This window comes from Pipistrellus kuhlii, unplaced genomic scaffold (genome assembly GCF_014108245.1).
Source record: "Pipistrellus kuhlii isolate mPipKuh1 unplaced genomic scaffold, mPipKuh1.p scaffold_m20_p_8, whole genome shotgun sequence".
Taxonomy (NCBI): Eukaryota; Metazoa; Chordata; class Mammalia; order Chiroptera; family Vespertilionidae; genus Pipistrellus; species Pipistrellus kuhlii.
Window position 1 is genome coordinate 49,364,053 of NW_023425584.1, and position 27,882 is coordinate 49,391,934.

The 27,882-nt window shown below is 34.7% G+C and overlaps 1 protein-coding gene across 1 annotated transcript in view; it reads right to left on the reverse strand.

The window, feature by feature from the left end:
- The window catches only part of LOC118711317 (IQ domain-containing protein M-like), a 123,590-nt gene that overhangs the window by 29,023 nt on the left and 66,685 nt on the right, over nucleotides 1–27,882 (reverse strand). The window contains exon 5 of the mRNA XM_036424339.1: nucleotides 27,124–27,285. Within this exon, the coding sequence (XP_036280232.1) occupies nucleotides 27,124–27,285 (162 nt within the window). The remainder of the gene's footprint in view (nucleotides 1–27,123; nucleotides 27,286–27,882) is intronic.

The window sequence follows — 27,882 nt, forward strand, 5'->3', positions numbered from 1 at the left end:
TCATAATCCTCAAGTGCCATACTTATTTGAAAATTCATTAAACAATATATCCAGTATAAGCATTTTTAAATGAATGGAATCATTTGATTATCTTAAGCATTTTATTTCTTGAGACTGAATTTAGCTGGTGTTCAGTTCTCCTTAAGAGAGATATTTATAGATCAAAACTACCTTTCCAGACTGCTAGTTTCTTTCCAAACAAAATTTCTTTTTACTTTTTTCCCCTGGCACAAGTTTCTGCATGTAACAGCAGGAATACAAATTATGTCCAAAGCACTTACGTAGTTGGCAGAAGTATTTTCTCTTCTGCTATAAATTTATCAAACATTTTTCAAAACAGTAAATCCCTGAAAACAAGGGCTGAATTCCAAATGGGATCATCATAGTTATGCCATTTACAATGTTTTAGTTAAGAGAATCTTCAATTATCTATTGTAAAGATCTTAAGTTTGAGAGCAATAACAATTTGCTATGGGTCTGAATTGGCAGACCAATTTTCAGCTTCAGCAACTCTATTTTTTTTCTTGAAACTTTAGGCCAATTTTTCACTATGGAAAATGCATTGCTAATTAGTGATCAGTTCCTGCATGGGTCTTTTCACTCAGCCTAGAATATGCATGCCATTACAGACAGTAGCATCATCAAATCAGGAGCATAATGGGACAGATGGAGGAGAAATAAAGAGCTTTCAGGAGTCAGAAGACAAAATTGAGTGCATCCGACATCATTTATAATGTCCTTATGTGTGCAAATTCAATTAGAAGTAAAATATTGATTAGGTAGTTGATGTCACAGATAATACATGGTGGAAAAGTAATTAAACATTTTCAATTTTTCATTTTTAAATATTCACAACATTAGAGCAGAATTAAAGATGAGTAAGTTAGGAAGTAAATGGTGCTGATGAAGGAGAGAAATGAGTTGAGTAGGGACAAACAACCAAATGAGAATTTTTTAATCATCAAGTGCTTAGAAAGCATTTATTAAGTGCCTAATATTTGTTAAGCATCTGACAAGCAAAATAGGTACAAGGATGGACACAGAGTAAAACATCATTCCTTCCCTCAAAGCATTTTCAACTTTTGAGAGCAGTGAACAGACACTCATCCTTTGAGACATCTTGAACCATTGTTCAAATTCACTCAGGTATGCATCTGGTATTATGGGCTTATAACTGAGTATATTGAGACAACTCCATTTGCTACATCTCTAATTGGCCAATCAACCAAAATAATTATCAGGATAATAATGGCTGTTATCAAAGCATAAATTTATTAAGACCTTTCCAGAATTGGGATATTTGACCTTTGCCCTCTATTTCTAAACTGCTCTAGGAAATAGTGATCATATGGAACCTCAACAAAGAGTTTCTTAGCTCTTGACTATTATTCAAATAAAAGGTATTCTGAGAGCTCAAACACATATTTAAATAATCATTACTTAAAACAGTAAAAAACACAGGAAGTGGAGATGTTATGAAAAGTTCCAATTTAAAACGTAGAGGTATAAGAGAATATAAGAAATGAACATGAAGAAGGTGGTGTTTAACCCTCGCCAGATTGGCTCAGTGGATAGAGCGTCAGCCTGCAGACCAAAGGGTCCCTGGTTCAGCCAAGGGCACATACATTAGCTGCAGGCTCCTCTCCAGCCTGGGCCCTGGTCCAGGCTCCTGCAGGAGGCAACAAATGTGTTTATCTCACATGGAGGTTTCTCTCTGTCTCTCCCTCTCTTACTCTCCCTAAAAATCAATGAAAAAATATCCTCAGATGAGGATTAAAAACAACAATAAAAAAAGCTGGTGTTTATTTCTTTAGGTATAAAATGAAGTCTAGCAGCTGGTGAGAGCTCAAGAAAATAAATCCAATTAGATATGGATATAAAAAGTAGATACAGTTAGCAATCATAGTTGGGAAAATATTTGGAGCATCTAAAAGAAATTTTAAAAATATAGTCTGAAAGGGGAAAGAACAGTACAGAAAGTATGTACACAAATATAGGGCTTTTCATAGATGTTTATGGAAACAATCAAATTTACCAGTTAACAGCAACACGTCCTTCTGTAAAGAAAGCTGAGAAATATTTAAGAGAGAGACAGACATCACTCTATCTTTTATGTAGAAGACAAATTTAAATGATATAACAAATTGAAATGTTCTGTTAAAGTTGTCCATTAGGAAGAAGCAATAATTCAAGAAATACCTAAGTATAGTCCATCTTGAGACAGAAAATGATGGTTTGACATAAAATGATACACCATTCATTTAGGGATCCCTATCTGGCATATCTGCATGTTCAGAAGATAGAGAGCATTCGGTCATAAAAGAAAAGGATGAGGAGTTGGGTGGAGGAGATGGCTTCTAAGCAGCCAAAAGAGATTGCACAATTTCACAAAGTCATCACATACTCAATGCACAGCTTTCAGTGCAGTGCTGCGGCATCTGCCAGTCAGTATATGAGTCCGCAAGAAACTTCCTGGGCCCTCATTCTGCAGCCATGTAGGAAAAGCATTCAAGGTAGAAAGAATAACATAGTACCAAGTCCTGTGGTAGGAAGAAGTATGGTAAGAGCAAGAAATTTAAGATTACTAAGATGGATAAAGCAATGAGAACATCAGAGAACACAATGTACATTGAGGCTAGAGAAAGAGGCAAGGGGGTTACAGTCCATAGTAACAATTTTGGTCTGTATTCTATTAATAAGAGCCATGTGGGGGGGGGGGGAAGAATGACTAAAGCCAAAATAGAATCTGTGTAATGATTAAATTCACAATAATTGCGCATACACAAACAAAATTATGTTCAAAGTATTCTCTTTATAAATGCCTGGAACTATGGGAGTTATGACTATGTTTTAAAAATTAATACTGCTGTGCTAGGATTCAGTTATCTAGAAAATTAGATTGCCTGAAATACTTAATTCTCAACAGAGCCTGGAAAAGTAGGCATTTTTCTATTTAAAATTGGACCAACTCATTGTGACATATGGAGTAATAAAGAAAATGAATAATGTATGCATGCAACAGATGATTATTATGTTTAAAGTAGTCTGGATACAAAATAATTTATGAAGAATAAATGCAGGTAAGAAGCAAAAGATATGCCATCCCCAAATCTCTGGGAGGTATCTCCTAAATGGATATGCTAAGTCATCCATATTTAAATAAACAACAGAAATGGTTCTTTTACCTTTGAATGCATTTGTTTTTATCATATAAGAAATTCCTTTTAGAAACCAGGAAGCTGTAAGAAATTATTTTAATAGTCACTCAATTCCTATTCTTTGATACTTAAAAAAAAAAAAATTTATTGATTCCAGAGAGGAAATAAGTGTGTGAGAGAGAGATAGAAACATCAATGATGAGAGGGAATCATTGATTTGCTGCCTTCTGCATGCTCTCTACTGGGGTTCGAGCCCTCAACCTGGACATGTGCCCTGACCAGTAACTGAACCATGACCTCCTGGTTCATAGGTTGAGGCTCAACCACTGAGCCACATCAATCAGGCCTATTCTTTGATACTTTAGCATAATAAGGTGAGTCTTAAAGAACTCAGAAATGTATTTATGTTTAATGTCCTATTAACTTTCAAGTACACCTTCGATTATTATCCTCAGTATGTTTGTGTTTGTTTTTAAGATCCTTTGTGGCTTTTCTATATTTTTAGTCTTTCAGATAACTCTGCTCCCAACCTATGCACTCAGGCTAACCAGGAAGAATATGAAAGAAAGGCAAGAACGTCTGGAAGGTTGCTTCCACACCATTCACGAAAAACCTCAACTTGCTCCAGCCTCGCTGTTTAACACTGTGGTCAGGTATGTGCACACCACACAACCTTTTGTTTTCCAAATGAGGTAAAGTTATTTAACTGATCAATAAACCTTCTTCAACCTTCCTGAAGATGGCAGAAATACTGCTCTTTGCCATTCTAGACTACAGGATGAGCTCCCATACCAACAGAGGCCCTGAGCCATTTCCAGGGCCCTCGGAAACTATCCAGTGGGTAAGAAGCCAGATCAGAAAATATTTACCCAGAGATTCAGAAAAGGTCAGTGAAAGATGGGGCCTCTGAGGACATTACAAATGACTCTAGGATGAGTCCAAGGAGGCGCATGTGATTGAAATATGGAAAGCCCTGGCAGGGGTCAGACTGTCAGCCCTGCCAGTCACTCCAAAGCCCAGAAATCCATGGCCCACACTAAAATGGTCTCCGCTCAGACATTCTGGCATTCTCCACGATGCACACTGAGTCATAGGATGTGGCAAATAGTCTGGCAATTATCATTCTGGCATCAGACAAAGTAAAAATCATGGGGCTGCTTTTGTTCCATTTTGTGAGGGCCAAAGGGAAATAATAGAACAAAAGATGGTATAAAACTTTTTTTTAATATATATTTATTCACAAAATTCCTTTTTGAAGTCAATTAGAAATTTGTGTGGTGGCAGAGTGTAGCTGTTCCTTATAAAATAAAAGAAAGAAAAAGAAAAAAGAATAATGTGTTAAAGGGCTTGTGAATAGCTCTGAATAGCTCCGAATGTTGCTTATTGATCTGGGAACCTGGAAATGTTCATGTTCTTCCCTCCTCCTGTTTATAAAAGCCCTCTACCCTTTTTCTAAAAGAAGAACACACCTCCCTAGTAGAGAAGCAGCACGCAGAGGGCAAGAAGGCAGTGCAATAGCGTCTCATGGGGCTGTGCCTCCCCTGCGGGCTGGCCCTGCTCACACTCCACATCACAGTCCTCCAAAGGGCCCAGTTCTGCAGAGCTACAAGGCACAAAAATGCTTTTTTCACCCTAGCACTCCTTGAAATCACAGTATTAACTACCACCGTTTATAGTGCTACATTTATATAGCATGAAATATGGCCTTAAATTATTAAATAGGCTTTCCCTTTTGTAGGGAAGTTCTAAAGGTATATGATAGATAAGTGGATGGATGGATGGATAGATACTAAGAATATTTTCAGATAGACTATTTCTATATTATATATCATAGTATATTTGATATATATAGCATAATATTTAAAAGTCAAATTTACATTTATATATATTATAAATTATGTAATTTATAATCATTTTGTAATTTATAAAACAACCAGTTGGTCATGGAAAGTTTACATTTTTATATCAAAACCAAGGATATTAACAGTAGCATTCACAATATATTTTTTTAAGCGGTCAAATTGCTCCTATATCTTCACTGTAAAAGAGCCATTTTCAATTATATCAATATGTACCCTAAATTTAGAGAAGTCTGACTTTTATCTTTATATAGGAAAATGTGATGAAATGGAAATGTTGTGGCTTTAATTGACATCTTGAAGCTATCTTACTGCTGGACAATAGTTCCTGTAGACTAAGGACCTATTCTCAACCGTGCAACAGAGGGGACTTTATTGATTTAGTCACCCGTTTTAATTTTTTCTGTTGGAATTATCTAAAATATCCTGGTGAACAAATGAGCAAAACTCTTTTTTATTGGTGTTTTAAATTATGGGGAAAATGGGGGGAAAAAACAATTACTTAGTATGTTTTGAAAAACTAAGTGGTATCCGCCCTGTTGCCATGGATATGGGTGTCTTGTTTATAATAACGATCTTTTCAAAGAAATTGAAGCTCATTAAAATTTGCAAAGTAGCACTTCTACTGTAATAGCCAATTAAATTTATAAAATCTATGTCTCCTCAATATTTCACTTTCAATGGAGTATTTAGTAGCAGTTTTCCCCCTACAATATGTTTTTCAAATGTCATTTTAAAAATGATTAATATTTTCCTGTGTTTTTAAACAAAATACAGATTCTGTTCAGTACAGTTGTTTTGAAGAAAACATAATTGTTTAACAGTTCAAAGTATGTTTGTATTTTAATACATATTGTGGTCATGGAAAATAGGTTAAAATCTGTCAGTAGAAAAGTTAATTATACCTAACACTTTTTTCAGTGCTCACTATGTGTCAAACCTTCTTTTAGATGATTTGTATTTATGAACACACTTGTATTTTGGGATGGAAATTTATGTGGCAGCTTCAACAGAGACTGAAACAAGTAAAACATGTCTTAACCATAGAGAAAAATACAATTTATTTTAAAAAGTAAAGAAATTTGTGAGATTATTTTCATTAGATTAATATAGTCCCAGATCACCTTAAGATCTGTTCTATTAGGTTAAAATAGTAGTTATGTTTATTAGTTAGTAGAATAAGAAGAGTAGCTAACAATTTGGTATTTTTATGAGCCTCTATGTAATGTTACTTAAATATCTTATATTATTCCATTCACAAAATACTCTTTTCAAACTTTTTATTTTAGAGATAATAAAACTGATAAAAGAAAAAAGTAAATAAATTATCCAAGAAAACACAATTTATTTTAGTAGTGATGTAGGTGAGATTGAATCCAGATTGTCCTATTGTTCTCTAATTCAGGTCTCAAGGATTCAACTAGTTAAATCAAATTTATCATTGCTATTATAATTAAACTACACAGATTTCTTTTATAGATAACTTCATATATTTTATATTTCTTCTTATATATCATATATACCTTAATTAATGTATAATTTACCTCATATATATAAATGTATACACAGATATAAATTTTTAGCTAGTCAATCTGCAACTCTACTTGATTAATAGAATAGTAATGCAATGGAGGTGGCCACAGCAGATATTACAGTCTAAAAATTGTGTCTTTTAGTTCTATGACAAAAGAGAAAATGCAGGTGCAGGTCACCCTAGGCCTAAGACATTTCTCAAGACTCAAAAATAACCAGACTAGTGAGGTTTCCTCCATCAGAATATTTAATTTATAATATGCATTTTTGACCATTGAAAGTCCAACTGTGGATACCTAGAGCCCTCCCAAATGGCACCTTCCTCTTACATTGCATTATAAATCTTCACTGAGTCATTGTACACTGACTAAATTTAAAGCCATATACAGTATTGATTTGCCTTAGTGTTGGTTTTAAGCAGCAGTAATCCAGGCCTACATTTATATTCACTTATTTAGAAGTATTTATTGAATACCTTGATGTACCAAACAGTGAGTAGGTACTGTGGATATAAAAATGAATAATTAATGAATCCCCCTCATGTATTTAAAAATAGAATATGAAGAACAGCTATATGTACATCTAAATATAATGTATTGTGTCACATGTTTTCAGAGTGTCTTAGCAAAGGACTGTGGGAACTCAGGTATGAAGTGATTGAAAAAATATTAATGTTTCATACCATGTGCCATCTGATTTAGTTGATATATGTGAAGGGGGTTTCCAATCAAGAGAACAGGGTTTTCTGTAAGCAGGAACCTATGCTGAAGCAGGTCCAGGAAAAGTTAAAAAGTTCGGAGTCATTAGGAGTTAGGAAAACAACAGCTTGTGAGATGGAGAGAAAAGTGTTGGGGTCAGAGTATGAAGGAGCTTGAATTTGTTCTCTAAGCCAGTGGTTTCTATAGTCTCTCAGTGTGTATCTCTATTAGCAAGAATCCCCAGTATATGCATATGTATCTATGTATAGAGAAATGTATGTGCACATTATAAAACACACATTAAAAGGACTAATTTCAAAAGTACAATATAAAAAAATAATATCTAGCTCCTGCAATTTCTTCTCCTACCCAAGAATATATCATTCTTGGTCTATGCATCCGAGTTTAGAAATTACTTCCTTAGACAATGAAAATTCAAGAGAGCCTCATAAACAAGGGAATGAAGTATTTTATATTTCTTCTTATATATCATATATACCTTAATTTTTTTCTTATTTTTTTCTTTTCTTTCTTTTCTTTTCTTTTTTTTTTTTTTTTTTCCCAAGAGACTAACTCAGGGCTCTAGCTGAAATGGCTCAGTTGGTTGAGCATCATCCCAGGTCACCATTTGATTTCTGGTCAGGGCACATGCCAGGGTTGGGGGCTCGATTCCCAGTAGGGTGTGTGCTGGAGGCGGCCAATCAATGTTTCTCTCTCTCCCTCTCCCTTCCTCTCTCTCTCTCTCTCAAATCAATGATAGCATAGTTTAAAAATAAAACAAACAAACAAAAATGAGAGACTCTCTCCAGAAGAAGTGAAGAGAATCCATTAAAAAAGGAAACTGTTAGTCAAGAAGATGAGATGAAGCCTCCGTCGCTGGAGCCGAAGAGCTAAGAACCTGGTTTAAACCTGTAGCACAGACCAAGGGCCACGCTGGACTAGATCCCCTGTGGGTGAGGAATGGAAGTGCCAGGACAACGCTGAGGCTCCAGCTATCCATCTGCCAGAGCTACTCGGAACCATATCTACACAGTTCCTCAGGGAACTCTACCTCCACAGGCTTTAAATTGAGACCTTGTTAAGGAAAGAGAAAGACATGAAATAGAGAGAAATAAAAAAAATAAGAAGTATATAAAATTTTTAGTGAATAAGTGGCTCTTTATATCAGCCTCTGTATTTTTCTGTTTCAAAAATATTTTAAAATAGAAATATAGATTATTTACATGCTAACATTTTTAAATCAGCCTCATTACAGAGAATTTCAATGCCCGTGATTACTAAACACTAAATTATCCTTATAGAAACTAAGCAGTTTCATTAAATTCAGTGAAATGTTGACAAGTGAGATTTTCATACCTTAAAATGACTAAACATTTCATACATCTGCAGATAGGTGCAAAATTGCTATCAACTCCCCTCTTCTGTTACAAAATTAATGAGTGTTCAGTGAAGGCATAACAAAGAATTTTCCTCCAGGCACATTATAAAAACATTTTCTAGCTCTAGTATGAAAGCAAAGTCTTGCCTGCAAGTCAATGATTGAAAATATGCACATTTTTAAAAGATGATGAATACCACACATAGTAATTCTTTTTATTTTTCTCATATTTAAAACTCCTGCCCTACCTTATCAAGCCCTATCTTATAAAATGAATGTTTTCCTAAGGAAGGTCTAAGGAGCAATTAATGATGAAATTCAAAACATTCTCAATTCTTCCAACTACTTAAGGATATAAAGCTCAAATCAATTCTGAATATCACTAAAGTACTCAACCAATACTACTGTGTCTTTATCACAAAGGATGATTTTGTCCAAAACTGATACCTCAAATTATATCCAGAAAACACGATTTGCTTTCACTGTAATAGTTTTTCTGTGTTATATAATAATGCTGGGGTCTGAATTTTAGTCTCTGATTCATGGTCTGTCCAATATAAGGGAAACATAGTGTTGACAAAGGAATAGTCACAATATAATGGAAACATAGTGTTGACAAAGAAATACACAAGCTTGTGAAAATGCATACGAAGAACCATAGATTCATGAAATAAACGATCATTGAGGTACAAGACGTGTGTCCATTATTCTTTTTATATACAAATTAATCATTTTATTTTCCCCTTTCCCTTTTAAAATACTCATTAGAATTTACTATATTTAAAGATACTTCTAAAATATGTAATTAATATTTAATATTCATCTTTATAAATAAAAATAATCCCTCTAATATCAATAGTGCCATTTAAGATTTTTTTCTTATATTTATAGAATAATCAGAAGTTTCAATTATAAATTTTAATAAAATAGATAAAAATGTTCATGGTCTCATAGGACAATAGATACAGGAGAAAAAACTACAAATATCAGAATTATTGAAGCAAGAATAAAAATGTTCCATAGATTCCGTAGAAATAACTTGTATCAAATATCATAAGATTATATTTTATATTGTGGACTTTACATATCTGCTTTTTTATAATTCTATTTTTTCCACTTATATTTTGTAGCAATGTTTGTAACTGGTTGAAAATTAATTCATTTCACATGACTTCTAAAAACGTCAATTATATTGGAAAAAGCAATGGATACTTCAAATTAAAATGCCATCATGCTACATTTTCATCAGACTTAAAAATGCATGCAGGAAACAGCCTTGAATGCTTGAAGTTTTGAGGTTACCTAGAAAAATTACATTGCAGTCATTGGATTGTAAAGAAAGCTCAATCACCATTTCTTGCTCATCATTCTTTATAATTGATGACACCACATTATGAAAGGGATTCTACCATAAACTGGAATCTTGAGAGGGACACAATTTCCTTAACCTCTTGTTTTCTTTATAGCAGTATGAAAAAATGTCTATTGATAGCTGTCTATCTGTCTTTCAATATATCTCTTACCTCAGTGTTATTGAAATAGTCACAATGGCCAGTGTGTTTTTCATGCTTTTTTGCATCACATAATAAATGCAAATGAGCACAAGGACAGCAGAAGCAGAAGACCTGTCCTTGCTAGAAAAAGGAATGATGTTATTCTGCTTCCTAGCTTCTGATTTATTTCAACAGCAAATGTGCTTTTCTAAATTTCCCAACTTAACAGCTATCTTAATCCTGTATCTACTCATATATTGTAACCACACCAGAAAAAAAAAAAAATCAGGAAAGGGACTAACATTTTCCATTCTGAGTTGTGTAAGATAGTAGGCAGAATTGTAGGGAATTCTGCAAAGCTGTTCACAAACTCATTTGCTCAATAAATTAGAGAGATGGGCAGTAAGATTACTGGACTAGGCAAAAGTTTTCTGATAAGTTTAGTTGAGAAGCTTCCTAATCAGATAATTGAGTGAGCATAGAGATTCAGAAGAATAACAGATTCCTGACAAATTATCTATTGCGGCATTCAAAGTAAATTTTTTAGAAAATTTGGCACATGGCATCTAGAAAGTAGAAGCCAAGTCCTCCTTCATTTGTTCAAATAAAAAGGTCACTGAGTTCCTGAGTACCTTACATGTGCCAGACATTTTCATAAGGCAGTGTTTCTCAATCCCTATTATGCCTTAGAAGCCATTGGGAGGTCTGAAAATAAAATGAATTATGCCCATACCCCACAACAGGCTGCATTCAGTACCACCCAGGTGATTCCAATGTGTAACCAGAGCTGAGAACCACTCAGCTAGAGATGGAGGATGCAGCTGTGAACATAGGGACACGATTTCAACTGTCATGGAGCCATAGTTCTTTTCTTTCTTTTTTTTAATTGACTTTAGAGAGAGAAATATCCATTGGTTGCCTCCCACAATTGCCTCAACAGGGAATCAAACCTATAACCTGGAAATGTGACCTGACCAGGAATGGAATGTGCCAACTTTTGGCGTACAGGAGGATGCTCCAACTAACTGAGCCACACCAGCCAGGTCAGGAGCCATAGTTCTTGAAATAAGAGTTGGATCATAAACAGAGAAATAATTTTAGATGATTATAGGGTCCATGATGAGAGCAAACAGATGGTTATGCTTGGAGAGGGACTGGAAGGGTTGGGGCGAACATTTTTTATTGGGAGGGGGGTGGTTTAGGAAAACTTTCTTAAAAGGTGACATTTGAACTGAGATCTAGATATCAAGAAAAGCCTGGTTTTTCTTGATATCTAGATCTCAGTTCAAATGACCTTGGAGCAGAGCTTCATATGAGGAGAAAACACGTAGCGTAAAGGCTTGAGGTGGTATAATCTTTATGGAGGTGAAAAGAAAGGAGTTCATGAGGGTGGGGTGAATGGTGTGATGTGATGAGAGAGGCAGGTCAATTGCAGATCAGAAAGGCCTGTTAGACCATGATAAGAATCTTGCATTTTTAAAAAATATATATATTTTATTGATTTTTACAGAGAGTAATTAAGAGGAATAGAGAGCCAGAAACATCGATGAGAGAGAAACATCGACCAGCTGCCTCCTGCACACCCCGTACGGAGGATGTGCCCGAAACCATGTACATGCCCTTGACCAGAATCGAACCTGGGACCCTTCAGTCCACAGACCGATGCTCTATCCACTGAGCCAAACCGGTTTCGGCAGCATCTTGCATTTTTAAATTTAATAAGAAAGCATGGAGATTTTTGTATAGGAATGGCATGATCTGATTTACATGGTTAAAGACCATTTTTACTTTGTGGAAAGCAGAACATTAGACGTAAAAAAAAGAAAGTCATTAAGAGACTTTAAATGGACAATGCTAGAAATAATGTGACGAATAAGAATGGAGAAAGTGGAGAGAGCAAGGAACACTAAAAAATAAAAAAATAAAAATGCTGATAATAATAAAGCTGTATAATGAGGTGCATTAGGCTATTCTCTTTTTGTATATGTTGAAAATTTATAAAAGTTGTCTAAATACAAGGTGGGCAAAGTAGGTTTGCAGTTGTGAGAACACAAAACACAGAGTTTATTCTTGTATTATTATATTATATTTCATATGAACTGTAAACCTACTTTTGTAAGATGACTTAGGAATTGCTACAGGCTTTTGAGGGAAAAGATTTTGACCCAAGAATCTCATATGCTTTCTAGTTTTATGAAGGGAACATAAACACTTTCACAAGTATGTGAGAACTTCAGTAATTTTTGAATTATTTTATTTATTTTAAAATATATTTTTATTAATTTCAGAGAGGAAGGGAGAGAGATAGAAACATCAATGAGGAGAGAGAATCATGATTGTCTGCCTTCTGTTCACCCTCTTCTGGAGATCCAGCCTTTAAGCCCAACATGTGCCCTTGACAGGCATTGAACTTGGGACCTTTCATTCTCCTGTATCCACTGAGTAAAACTAGCTAAGGCTTTTCGAATTATTTTAGACAGACTTTAGCAGATAGAACGAGTAATAAAAACTCAAGCATGGAAGAGTTGTAGTATAGTGCGTTTTTCCTTATTCAGTTTGGAACCCAAACTCAAGGAGGATCAAGTTGGATGATGTGTTAGAATATTTATACAGCCTGAACTTTGTCTTTAGATTTTGATGCTTCCCCTGTATCAGGAAATGTCACATCCTTTAATCTACAATTTATTTTTAAATTAACTATTTATTGTTGAAAGTATTATACACTGAGTGGCCAGATTATGATGATCTCTGAACGCATAATAATCTGGCCAATCAGTGTATATGTCCCTTTCTCTCCTTGCCCCCTTTCCCCCATTTACCTCTTCTAGACAACCCCCATCTCTGCCCCAAGCCTTCATCACCCTATCGTCTGTGTCCATGGTTATGCATATCTATACTAATAAAAGGGTAATAAGTTAATTAGATCAGGAGACCCTTCCGGGAAACCTTCTGGACATCCTTCAGGACAAAGCCATAGTGGTGGGGCCAAGGCAGACAGTTAGAGGCGATCAGGCCAGCAAGGTAGGGCAGTTGGGGGTGAGCTGGCTGGCAGGAGGGGTGGGGAGGAGTTGGGGACAAGCAGGCCAGCTGGGGGGGGGGGGGGGCAGTTGGAGTAGATCAGGCTGGCAGGCAGAGTGGTTAAGGGCAATCAGGCAAGCAGGCAGGTGAGTGGTTAGGAGTCTGCAGTCCCGGATTTCGAATGGGATGTCTGGCTGCCAGTTTAGGCCCGATCCCATAGGAATTGAGCCTAAACGGCAGGTGCACATCCCCTGATGTATCCCAGATTGGAGAGGGTGCAGGCTGGCTGAGGGACACCCCCGCATGCACAAATTTTGTGCAGTGGGCCACTAGTATGTATAGAAGTTCTTTGGTTGATCTTTTCCCTCCCACCCACCCATGCCTGCCTTTCCTCTAGATTCTAGACTCTGTTTCATGCTTCTATGTCTCTGGATCTATTTTGTTTTAGATACAATTCTTGCCAGATTAATAACTGCTAAGATTATGTAGGACTCTCCCTAGAATTTGGAGGACAGATTCCCAGGAAATTCATACTTCAGTGTTCCTCTCCTTACACATGGGTTTTTATCTCTTCATGTCATATCAGAACGGCAGTGAATTTACATTCCAGTAAGACAGGACACTGCACAGCCTAGTTACTAGTATTCTGAGGCACTTCAGTTCTAAGGGAACTGGTCCTAACGGAAGGTATTTCTGGGTGCTGATTCACTCTGTTAGCTTAACTCCACTGACATTTAATTAGAAGCATAATTTATTGTACACCACGGTGAATACTTTTGATGGATGTGTTGCAGATTAGCACATAAAACCTGTTAGAGCCAAAGTCTGAAGTTGTACGAGTGAGTCATCCCTTCTCTGCTTTGAGAAGAGAGATGCCTTACTTCTCCTCTCTGGTGATTTGCCCTTTAAGTGAGGCAGTTCGAAGGTACTGGGTATATGTTCAGATGTCAAATGCTAAGAAAACATTGCTTATTTCCTCTCTATCTTTTTTTATTATCATTATTGAAGGCACTTTGAAGTTAGCCAGAATAGAAACTTGAGTACTGTGGAAGCATATGAATAGTAATTTGGGTTTGTGGGATAAGTGAGGATCATTCCTCATATACATAAGAGCCTACCAAAGCCAATAAAAAGTTCTGTTATCTTCCAGAACTTCATTAAATGTCTAAACTATATACACAGTTGGATAAAGTACTAGGAGTTTCATTATTTTTTCCCCCTTTAACGTAAGCAGAAAATCATAGAGAAACAAATTAGTTATATTCTTTATAGAAAATTGTTATTGATACACATCTGCATCTATTAGATTCATATAGAATGACCCAAATCACAGTTATTTAATAAAGAAAGATTATTAAATTGTCCCATTGTTAATAGTATATTTCGATTGTTTTCTAAAGTATCTTTTATTCAGATTTGTAACTATTTCTGGATTAACTATGATGAATATCAATATACACAGATCTTTAACTTTGCTAGCATATATCGATAGCAAACTGTCTTATAATTCATCACATAATTGATAAAATATACACAAAAATTAACAGACTTTATTTGTAGGAAGTGGATATTGTAAAGATTTTGTAAAATTTACTTGCATTTCTAAATTTTCCACAATGGCATGCATTACTTTTATGATCAGAAAAACTGATTTTAAAATATTGTGTGTTTACTTTTGTATACCCTATTATTACAATTATGTTAAAAAAATTAAAACATAAAAAATAGAGCAATATGTCAATGGTAGTTATATCTTAGTGGCATACTTTTAGTGATCTTATGAACTCAATTATTTATTAAACATATAAATTTTCTTCTTTTCTAATTTTAAGTAATTTTTGTTAATGAGCAAATATTGCATTCTTTTTAGGAAAAATAGTCAATAAATTATAACATTGATTTTAGCCCATAAGAACTAACAATGTCCTCCCCCCCAAAAAACCCCCACATTTTATTGATTATCACCACCTAAGTTATCAATAAAAATATTGTATCTGTATTTAATATACAGGCATTAATATCCAAATAATTGTGTATAAGTACTGTAATGTGTGTGTTTAAAAACATATAGTGGGAGTCATGATCACGGAGCCTTTCCTATTCATGAATTAAGGAAATACAGTTATTATTGGAGGAGTTCTATTATTTGCAACATGCCACAAAGATAACTGTTTTTGGACAAACAGCTCTCAATTTATTTCTTAAATAAGTCTAATATCTAAGTATTTGCAGACCGAATGAAACCTGGGAGCCTTTACAATTTTTTAAAATTCATCAGCCACTACTTTCTCATACTATACTAACAGTTAAAAGCTAATCAATCTTATTCATTAGTTGAATTTAAGTCTACAATATCTGTATTTATATGAAATCACATTTGTATTTATATGAAATTACCTATGTTCCAAATTTTAAAAGCTTTAAGGAGAAAAGACAATTCCTGTTTCAGTAGTGCATGATTTACGTACTTGTAAGGCATTTAAAATGCTCTCTGCCCTCCAGGGTGAGCTTACTTAACTGGTTAATTTATTCTAATATTATATAATCAAAACAGAATTCGGGCAAACTATATTTGAACTGAGATTAACATAATGAATACCTTTAATAGAAAGTCCTATCAGCTCCCTACAATTATCAAATGTTCTGACTTAAGTGGCAGTCAAATAAAACAGAGGACAATTATAAAAATTCCAAAGTATTGTGAAAACATTATACTTCCATCTTGAGGGGGGAAAATTATCATCCTCCCCAGGGGTATGAAATAGTTTTCAGCTTAAACACAATGTACATCTAATAAGGATCAGTTTTTATTTTATGTGGCTTTATGATGAGGTATGATTTCCTACTATTTAATATGTGTCATTGGAAAAGAAAAGAAATTGAACTTAAAATAGCCCTGCAAAGCAGGATTGACTGGAGTGGTGAGAGCTTTCCAAAGAGGTTGGAAGCCACTGTGTCCACCGGCAGTGAGAACGTGCAGGGCCAGGCAGCCGGAGCTCAGGCCTTTGCCTCACCTCTCCTCCCAGGGGAGAGCTAAAGGGGGAAGGAGTATGTTTCTTTAAGGTTTTTCTTCAGAAAGATTCAAAGGATATTTATAGCTTAAGGAAAACAAAAAGAAAAATAAAGCCTAGTAAAAGACAGGTGTAGTAGTACTTACTTTGCCCAGAAAATTTACATTTCATAAGAAAACAAAACAAAAACGGGATGATTTGGGAAGCATGTGTGTATGTATGGTGGTGGGAGTGTGGGGTGGTGGGGGGCGGAAGGGAGCGGGAGAGGGGATTTGCCTAATAATACTTTGAACTTGAATCATCACAACAGTTATAATTAACTAAGGCTGCAACCCTGAGCCAGCTAAGTGTGCCTCGGTGCCTTCTGATCTTCATTTCAAATGGTCAGTTTCTAATACATCAGAGCTGGCTCCCTGGACAAGTAAAAAGGGGACTGAGCAAAATGATATATAAAGTTGCTTTCAGAGCTTAACTATTCCAGTTACATGTAATTTTACAAAATACTAGAAAAAAAAATATGCCAAGATGGTAACTGGTTGTCTTAAAAAAAGTAAATTCTCAATAATATTTTCCTTTTTTACAATTATACAACTTTTCTATAATCCACCTTTACATTAAGTTTATTCATAAAATATCAATGTATAAGATACTGTCATTGATTACTATATAACAAAATTGTGTTTACTACTTAAACAAGTCACTATTTTTAATTATTATATTAGAAGGGCTAGTTCTGTTTGTGCATACTGAGAATGCTTTAGTTGAGGGGACTGTTTTCCTGCAAGCATGAAATAATTCAGAGGCGGCCTCCCAGTTCTGTGAAGATGTCTGGAGTGGTCATGCTCTTTTCTCTTCAAAGCCCTTTCTATGCCCTGGCTCTCAAGACTGCTTAGCAGAGCAACTAAGAACTCAGTATGCGCTGGTTTTACATCACTCATCACTTTATGTCTTCTATTGTAGTTAATTATGCATATGCTTCATTTCCCCAGCCCAAATCATACACACAAGAGAGGAAAGCTGCTTTATTCACTTGTGAATCCTCCTCATGTCTAACACAGTGCTCTGAACACAGGCACTCAATAATAAAAATTTGTAGAGTAACTGAAAAAAATGCTCTAATCCTGCCTTGAACTTTTGCTTCCATTATGGCTAACTTATATTTTGTTTATTAAATTAAAAAATGAAAATGTTAAAGTACTGCGACATACTATATTATGGCCATATCATATTACAGCAATCTTTGAAGAAATACAGAGAGAATAAACAAAAATAACTTTAATACATTAAAGATGAAAGAAAGTATTTATTTTTAATATAAAAAAATGGCTTAAGGGCTATTGTAATACTTCATATATACATTCATGAAACAAATAAGGAATAAGGATAATTAAATAAAATATGTTCTCAAAAGTTTATAGAACTAGCAGAGAAAGAGATATTTTAAAAATATTATATTTTCACATCTGAAATATAGTTTTAAATGTAAAATCATTTTAGATAGTTTTGAAAAATAAAATTATAAAATAGCTCATTGACTTCTATTTTGAAAAGCTATATTTTGATATGACAAATATTTTTCATTCTAATTAGCACAGCAAAATTAAAGTAAATAATATAAAAAATAAACTTATATAACAAACAATATAAAATTAGATATAACTTTTTATTTTTAAATTAAAGAATATGGTAGACACATGGAATTTCAAAATAACCAAGTCTCTTGTCTTTTTATTATTATTAAATAGGAAATGTATAGTAAAATGTGTACAATGTATAGAAAATGATAAAAATCAGACACACTAAAACAGATAAAGAAACTAGAGGCCTGGTGCACAGGATATGTGCACTGGTAGGGGGCTTGGCCTATGGGGATCGGCCCGCTGTGGAAGCGTCGTGGTCAGCCAAGCGGCTGAGGACCTGCCCTCTGAGCACCTGCTTCCACTGAGAGCACCACTTATCCCAGTCATCTGAGTGGCATTCCCACTGCAGGACGCACTGACCACCAAGGGAAGCTCCTGCATCGAGTGCCTGCCCCATGGTAGTCAGTGTATGTCATAGAGTCTGGTCTGGCCAGTGGGTATTGTAGCGACTGGTCAACCTATTATTCCGGTCATTCCACCATTCAGTCACTGGGTTTTTATTATATAGGATTACATGGGTTCCCAAAATGTATAGATTAAAATTTGTAAATTCCTATCTATATTCATTTCTGCAACTACGTGAATATATACACATGATATTTATAACCTTTTTTTCATTAAAATATATTTTCTAAATTTCGCTAAAAGTAAATACCCAAAATATAATTTTAATAGTCACATAGAATCCCATATTATTTATAAATCATAATTAATTAACCAGCCTCCTATTACTGGGAATTTACATTGTTTTGACATTTGAAGTAATCACAATGCTGTAATTGTACAATACATAAATATATAGGTATTATTTCATTAAGATAAATTGTTATACACACTTGACTGAATTCTGAAAGAATGTTTATTATAATTTAATGTTTTCTGGATTATTATAAATAAATTACCATATTTATTGTAGTATAGAATAAGATGGTAAGTACTTGCTCTAATTGCAGAATATCTGAGCTGAAATCCTGGTAGCACCACTCCAATAGCTGGATGACCTTAGACAAGTTATTTAGCCTTTCTCAGATTCCTTTCCAAAATGAGTTCTATAATAGCATATGTCATATAGATTATGTAAAATGAGAAAATCACATAAAATGTATACCCTTAGTCTTATAACAGTCTTAACTTTATGTTAACTATGTCATTTTACCAACATAACAATAATAGTAAATACTAAGAAATGTTATATAATATGCAAAACTACATATATGAATTTTATAAAATTGTAAATCATATATCCTTTTATCCTATATAATAAAGAGGCGATATGTAAATTGACCATCACACCCTCACACAAGATGGATGCCTTCATGTGGTCACAAGATAGTCAGCAGGGGAGGGCAGTTGTGGGTGATTAGGCCAGCAGGGAAGAGTAGTTAGGGGTGGCCAGGCCAGCTGGGGAGGGCAGTTGGGGTGATTAGGCAGGCAGGGGAGCAGTTAGGCATCGATCAGTCTGTCAGGAGAATGGTTAGGGGATGATCAGGCTGGCAGGAGAATGGTTAGTGGATGATCAGGCTGGCAGGCAGAAGTGGTTAGGGGCAATCATTCAGTCAGGCAGGTGAGTGGTTGGGAGCCAGCAGTCCTGGATTGTGAGGGGGACATCCCCCAAGAGATTCCAGATTGGAGAGGGTGCAGGCTGAGCTGAGGGACACCCCCATTCAGTGCACTAATTATAAGCACTGGGCCTCTTGTATATATATAAATGAGAAATGAAAATAACATGTATTTTATGTACTCATTCTACACATATAGAAATGTATACTATTTTGTTATTCTTGTCATTGTATACTCTTTCACCAATTTATTACACTTTATAAAACCATTGTCTTAAAAGGAGTCCCCCACAAAAGACCCCAAATAACCAAAACAATATTGCAGAAAAACAAAGCTAAAGGCATCACACTTCCTGATTTCAAACTCTATTACAAAGCTATATAATCAAAACAGTATGATATTTCATAAAAACTTATAGTTCAGTGGAACAGAATAGAGAAACTAGAAAATAACCTATACATATAGGTTATTTATAACAAGTAATTATAACAAAGGAGCCAAAAAATATGCAATGGGAAATTGTGTTGGGGAAGACGGAGAGACATATGCGAAATAATGAAACTGGACCACTCACTTATACAATACAATACACAAATATTAACTCAAAATGAATTAAAGAGTTGAATATAAGACTTGAAACACTAAAACTCCTAGAAGAAAACATAGGGAGAAAACTCCTTGCCATAGGTCTCAGTAATGATTTGACACCAAAAGCAATGGCAACAAAAGAAAAAGTAAACAAATAGGAGTACATCAGACTAAATAGATTCTGCACAGCAAAGGAAACCATCAACAAAAGGAAAAAGAAATCTACAAATAAGATTTAAAAAATGCAAAACATATATCTGATAAGGGTTAATATCTAAAGTTTATAAAAAATACATACAACTCAATAAAACTTCAACTTAAAAATGGGTAGGTGGGTATAAATAGACATTTTTCCAAAGAAGACACACAGATGGTCAACTGGTAGACAGAAGGTTCTCAAAATCACTAATCATCAGGGAGTTCAAATCAAAGCCACAATAAGATATCGATTCATAGCTGTCAAAATGGCAAGCATCAAAAAGTGAAGAAAAAAACAAGTGTTGGAATAAATGTTGAGCAAAGCAAAGCCTATGTACTATGTAAATTGGTTCAGCTACTATGGAAAACAGTATGGAACTACCTCAAGAACATAAAAACAGAATTACAACATGTTCCAGCAATTCCACTTCTGAGTATTTATCCAAAGAAAATGAAAACACTAACTCAGAAATATATAAATATGTATCCCCCATATTCATTGCAGCGTTAGCTAAGACATGGAAGTAACTTAAGTGTTCACCAACAAATGATTGGATAAAGATGTGTTCTACCCTATCTAATAAACGAGGAATATGCAAATTAACAATCACTCCCCTATACCCATAAGCCAATCAGGAGCGAATATGCAAATAAATCCAACCAAGATGGCTACAACCACAGGAGCAGGAGGGAGGCTTGGGTTTTCCCGGCAATGGAGGAAGCCAAGCTTTCTGCCTGGTCTTGCTGGCCTATCCTCAGAAGTGACATACTATTGTTACCATTGTACTTTTTTTTTTTTTTTTTGAAACAAAGACCAACCCTGATACAATGTTCATGATTCCTACAAAAGCATGAGTACCAAGATGCACAGAACATTGGGGCCATACTGTAGGCTGGCTATGACTCTTCCCCAAAACCCTATATAATATCAACAGCTTACTTGGCTCAGATAAACTGTTTAACCAGCATAACCCTTGCTAAATTCAGTTTTTAGTTTTTGATTTCACAAATTGAGTGTTGTTATCATCCCTTGTCATTTAGGGATGTTCTTCCTTTTAAAGACACTCATTTGGGAGAATTCTATTTGACCCATAGACCAATAGGAGTGTCCAATAGGATTGATTGACCCGAAACCATGATAGTGCTTTAGACCTGACAAATTATGAACATTTCTAAGGCAGAAATTAAGCTTTACTTGTTTCTCAAAAATTTTTTGACAAGCATATAGTAGACACTCAATGCTTATTGAATAAACAGATGCAGAGGTTAAATAATAAAATATTTTCACACTTTTCATTTTACAAAGCTCAGCAGTAAAATACTGAGTGGTTTATTATTTAATGTAAATGTGCAACTCACATTTCCTGTAACTTATATTTAGATGGGATGCTGCATCTTCTTCCTCGGTACTTCCAACCTGCTTGGTGAAACTGGGGCTGGCGAAGTGGGATACACACTGATTCTATCATTGAAGTCCAAGAAAACATGGCCCTCTCACAGAACACATCCTCTCCATTAAGTGAGAAAGACTTGCTTGATTAGCATTTTCAATAACTTGACCATAGTTGAAAACATTATCCAGATAAAATATACTATTCAACTTTATCTTTCAGATGATTCCTGTGAGTATACTGAATAGTAAAAAGTTTAAACAACTGAACCATCTAAAAATCAAATGACCTTTTCCCACCAGCAATTACACTTATACAAACACAATCACATAATTTGCTCTTAACAAAGAAAATCACAGGGACCTTACAGAACATGTAAGAGGAGGCTGCTGGCAGTTATATTTAATTACCATATCTTATTTTGAGTTCCATGGCTTTAAAGAAATGAGCTATTTTCAAAAATACTTAGAGAGAAATTCCAAAGACTTTAAGGATTAGAAAGAGGGCTTCTGAGGAATAATATTCTAAGTGATCAATTTTAGAGAAAAGACAGATTCTTATTAATCAATGCATATCCTTTATTTTGTGGATTATGAAAAATTTACAACTGTAATGAATGCTATATAAGAAAAGAAAGTCTTATACTGCAAAGTAGAAAATTCTAAGAGAGGAGACCATCAAATATTAGTCTTGACTGTCAAGGAGAATTGCAAAATTGCCAATTTTTAAAGATGGGATTATCATTTGACTAATGCATATCAGCTCTGGCCGGAAAGCAGCAGAATAAAGGCAATGTCATTAAAAGACATATTGTACTTTTTTTAACGGGCAACAAAACAGTGATAGGCCAGGAAAGCAGGTCCAGTATTAATTACATAAATTAAATAACCATATATTATAAAGGTAGATAAAATTTACTATATCAAGTAAATGATATATGAAAAATAAGTGCTAGAAAATTAGAGGTCTATTCTCATTATTCAGGATCTGGACAAATTAGAAAACCTTACAATAACATGGTTTCAGTTAAGAATGGATCATTAGTTTAAATAATTCAATCATTCATGTGTATTCCCTCAATGATTCCATTGAAAGATAATGGCTGACCTACCCATATATTTTTAAAATATATATATATATTATTGATTTTTCACAGAGAGGAAGGGAGAGGGTTAGAGAGCTAGAAACATCAATGAGAAATACCGAGTGGTCACCTCCTGCACACCCCCTAATGGGATGTGCCAGCAACCAAGGTACCTGCCCCTTTCCTGAATCAAACCTGGGACCTTTCAGTCCGCAGGTCGATGCTCTATCTACTCAGCCAAACTTGTTTCAGTGACCTACCCCTTTCAAGGTATTCCCATTACAATTCCAGGAGTTCTTTAATATTATCTAAAGCTTCCAGATTAAAAAATCCACCAAAATCACAAAAACTTTATGAAGGAGAGAAACAAGGTCAGTGTATTTTGGACAAGACAGAAAACCGGGAAACTCAAGGGAAGACAACTGATAAGGAAGGATAACCAAAGACAAGTTAAAAGATGAGCTTCCCATGATAGCCTTTCCAAAAATAAGTTTGACAAGACCTATGTTCCTGGAAAAAAATATCTAAAATATTTTTTTTATATTGTGGGTGTTTAAGATGATATGATAAAATTATGATTCAGAAGAAAAACTTTGTGCCTATCAACCAATTTGAAATGATGATTGCAGCATTCCAGTTATATTCAAGCTACTGTGCTAGGGATTATGGAATTTACTGAATATTTTTTACAGTATGGCTGGCCCTAAAACTATATAAGTTGTTAGCAACTCATGCCATTAAGAGAGCATTCAGTAACTCTATTAACTACTCAGTTCTTGCTGATGATACATCTCTAATCTACAGAGTGAAATCAATAAACAGGAGGCCCTACATTGTGGAGTACTAATGTTGGAACACATAATAAATTCCCAGAGCTATCTTCACTAAAACGCTATAGTCAAGGAGTAACTGAGTTTCAGAAAGCACTCTGTGTAACAGACTGATCTTTCACAAGGCAAATGCTGCAAACTCTCTTATCAGTCAATTTAATAACAACTGTAATTCAAAAAGGTGGTCACTTGCTAAGAAGGGAAAAGATAAGTTTAAACCCTCCAAAGAGGGAGTCCTCAAGTCACAATGTAATGCCACTTGCATAGAGGCTTTGTATTTATTTTATTCAAACCAAATGTTCACAAAGAGGCTCTCAACAGTGAACACAACTTTTAAAAAATGATACAGCTTATGTTCTGGTAATTTTCAGGTAGAAAATTGCAAAGAGAAAATAGTTGCAACCAGAGTATTGATTCATTTTACAGAACCTAAGGACTGCGACATTCATTTTCACAATTTCCTTGCTTTCTTTCCCCCCTCTTCTAGGTTAGCTATTAGAACTGAGCACTTAAATATACTTTATATTTACTGGCCCAATAAGAGTGCATTAAATTTGTGACTCTGTAGTAAGTTCTAAAATGCTGGTTTTAAAACTTAAGGAGAAATCATCTTGCAAAAATATTATCAAAATACAGATTTGCCAAAAGGGAGGACAGGGGTAGGTAGAAGGTGGGAAGAGCTCAACCAAAGAGGTTGCATGGACCCATGGATCCAGACAACAGTGTGGCGGAGGCCAGGGGCAGGTGGTGGAGGCAGGCTGGAAAGCTAGGAAAAAATCAGTACGGGGGGAGGGGAAAGGGAGAGAAAGGAGGCATACATAATACTTTCAACAATAGAGATTTAATAAATAAACAAATAAACAAATAAATAAATAAAATACTTGTTTTAAAACTCAAAGAGAGATTATCTTGAAAAAATACTTGCAGAGACCCAAGACCGGTTTGGCTCAATGGACAGAGCGTCGGCTTGGGGACTGAAAGGTCCCAGGTTCGATTCCGGTCGAGGGCATGTACCTTGGTTGCGGGCATATCCCCAGTAGGGGGTGTGCAAGAGGCAGCTGATCGATGACTCTCTCTCATTGATGTTTCTAACTCTCTATCTCTCTCCCTTCCTCTCTGTACAAAATCAATAAAATATTTAAAGAAAAAATACTTGCAGAGAGAAAAAGACATTGATGTGAGAGAAAAAACATTGATCAGTTGTCTTTACATACCCCGACCAAGACCTGAATCCACAATCTAGGTATGTGCCCTGACCATATTTCAAAATACATATTTCACTATCTTGGACATTTAAATTTAAATTTTAGCTCTATTTTTATTATTCTATTAAAGTTCACATGAAAACTGCATATATTTCTAGTAGATAATTTAATGAATGTTGATATATGTGTGCATCCATGAAACCATCACTACAATCAAAATAATAAATATTTGTTACCCCCACATTTTAGAATTCATCAGGTCTCACTTCTACTCCCTAACCCCATTCCCAGATATCCACAAATGTGTTTCTGTCACATGGTTTAATTTGTTTGTCTTTTCTAAATTTTTATGTAAAAAGAATTATGCACTTGCACTTCTTTTTTAAAAAAGCAAATATGGCCTCTTTCAGCATAATTCTTTTGAGATTCAGCCATGTTATATGTATATCAATAGTGTCAATAGTCTGTTATTTTATATTATTGAATAGTATTTTGCATGGATATGTCACAATTTGTTTATCCTTTCACCTGTAGGTGGGTATTTGAGTTGTTTTTGGCTTGTTTTTTTGTTTTTGTTTTTTGTTGTTTTTTTTAACAAAAATGTATCTACAAATACTCATGCATAAGTATTTGTATGGACACATACTTTCTTTCCTCTTGGGCAAATTTCTAGGAGTGCTAGGGCTGGGTCATATAAAAGGTATATATTTTACTTCTTATGAAAGTGTCAAACTAGTTTGCAAAGTGTTTTTTTGTTGTTGTTGTTTGTTTGTTTGTTTTTTTACCATTTTGCATTTGCAATGGCAAACATTAGAATTTCAATTGCTACACATCCCTGTCAACACGCTGTGTTGTTGTCGTCTTCATTTCAGCATTACTGTAGGTGTGTAGTGGTATCCCACTGCGGTTTAATTTACATTTCCCTATGACTAATAAATAACGGGGCAACTTTTTATTTTACTTGTTTTCTATTCATATATATTATTTTCTCTATTTTGTATTGATTTTTAAAAATTTTGTTCACAGTAATAGTCACTCTTTTTGGTACATAGTTTGTTTTGATTAATTTTTAGTCAAGAGTCATGTAATACTTCCATGATAAAGATACAAAACAGTTTCACTAACCTAAGAACCCTCTCTGCTCTCTCTTTATAGTCAAACCCTCCCACTAGCCTAAGTCCTGGTAATCACAGGGTTGATCACTGTATATATATATCCTCACCCAAGAATATGCTTACTGATTTGTGTGTGTGTGTGTGTGTGTGTGTGTGTGTGTGTGTGTGAGAGAGAGAGAGAGAGAGAGAGAGAGAGAGAGAGAGAGAGAGAGAGAGAGAGAGAAAGAGAGAGAGAGAGAAGAGAGAAGAGAGGAAGGGAGAGTAGGAAGGGGAGGGGAGGGGAGGAAAGGGGAAAGGAGGGGAGAAAACATTGATCAATTGTCTCCCGTACATACCCTGACCAGGGATCGAATCCACAATCTACATATGTGCCTTGACCAGGAATTGAATCTGCCACCTTTAGGTACACAAAACCATGTTCCAATCAACTGAGCAATGCAGCCAGGGCCTGATATCTGTTTGTTTTTATTGTTGATACTATTACACAATTACAAATGTCCCCCATTTTCCCACTCTTTGCCTACCTCCACCTAGCCTTACAGTTTTACTTCTTCCAAAGTGTCACTGAAATGGAATCAATATGTAGCTTTTGAGCTAGGCTCCTTTCACAGGATGTGATGTATTTAACATGCATCCATGTTGTTGTATATATCAATAGTTCATTCCTTTTCATTGCTGAGAAGTATTTCATTGTACATATGTCACAAGCTTTGATTATCCATTCACTAGTTGGAGAATATCTGTGCTGTTTTCAGCTTTTGACAATTATGATTAAAGAAATCTCAACATTTGATAAAAATTTGAACAGTCACTTCACTAAAGAATATTTATAAATGACAAATACATGGAGGGATGCTTAATGTTAATGAGAAAAATGCAAATTAAATCACAATGGAACACCAATTCATAGCTATTTCAAGGACTAAATTAGAGGGACTGATTTATCCCAGTACTGATGGAGCTGAGGAGCTAATGCAACTCTCACAATTCTGCTGAGGAAGAATATGAAATGTTATAACCACTTCAGAAAAACAGTTTAATGAAGAGGAAAGCAAAGCTATTTCTATACAAAGTTCAATATGTGAATGTTAATAGCAACTTTCCTTGTAGAATCACTTTAAAACAACAATTCAAGTGTTCAATCATCCGGTGAATAGATGAACACAGTATGGTTCCATTATTCTACTGGAGGAATCAAAGTATGAAGCAACCACTTTTTAAAATGCAGGTATAATACCTAAGAACTAAAGAGAATATGTAATACGGAGTATGTATCACCTCACATTATCTAAGTGACAAATTAGAGTTGTATAAAGAATCATCTTTTTCACTATAAAAGGAAATAATATGGTTCAGTATCTTACCTATATATTTGTAGCCTTCTTCCCCATCTATTGTGGGTCTTAGCCAAGTTGACTTAACTCGCCTATTATCTTTCACATGGGCACCTTGAGGAGGATAAAGTGTAAATAACATTTCAATTGCATTGGACTTCTTGACAATTTCAGAATATTTTTCACGGTCATCTATAAAAAAAAAGAGGGGTAATATTAATTTTTTAGACATTCGTACAAAATGCCTAACATGATTCTTTTAAGGGATACAAATTAAAGCTATTTAATAATTTAAGTGTGAATGATTATGTTAACAACATGGGTTTTCTACAGTCAAAGATACTTTACCAAAAACCTTACTGTTCAGATAATTCCTCAAAAAAATTAAGAAGGGGTTTACTAAAAGCATCTTCAAACACTATCAGTTAAAGCAGTTTTACTAGTAGCTATAGAAAAAAGTATGATACCAATGAACAGCATTTATATTCTATGTACTATAGCATAACCATATATATTTTGTAATTGCCATTAAACAATGAAATCCAATTAACTAAGAAAAAATGTTGAGTAAATGTAGAGTTCTATAAACTGAAATTGCTAAAAGAATTAATATTCTTAGGCTGTGATCTAGTAATACATATACAAATATTTATATAGCACTTACTATATTCTAAGGAGTTTTCCAAATGCTTTAAAACATTATCACATATAATTTTAAAGTAAATCTATAAGTTATATCCTATTATAATAATTTCCATTTCACATGAAGAATTTCAGCCCCAGATAAAT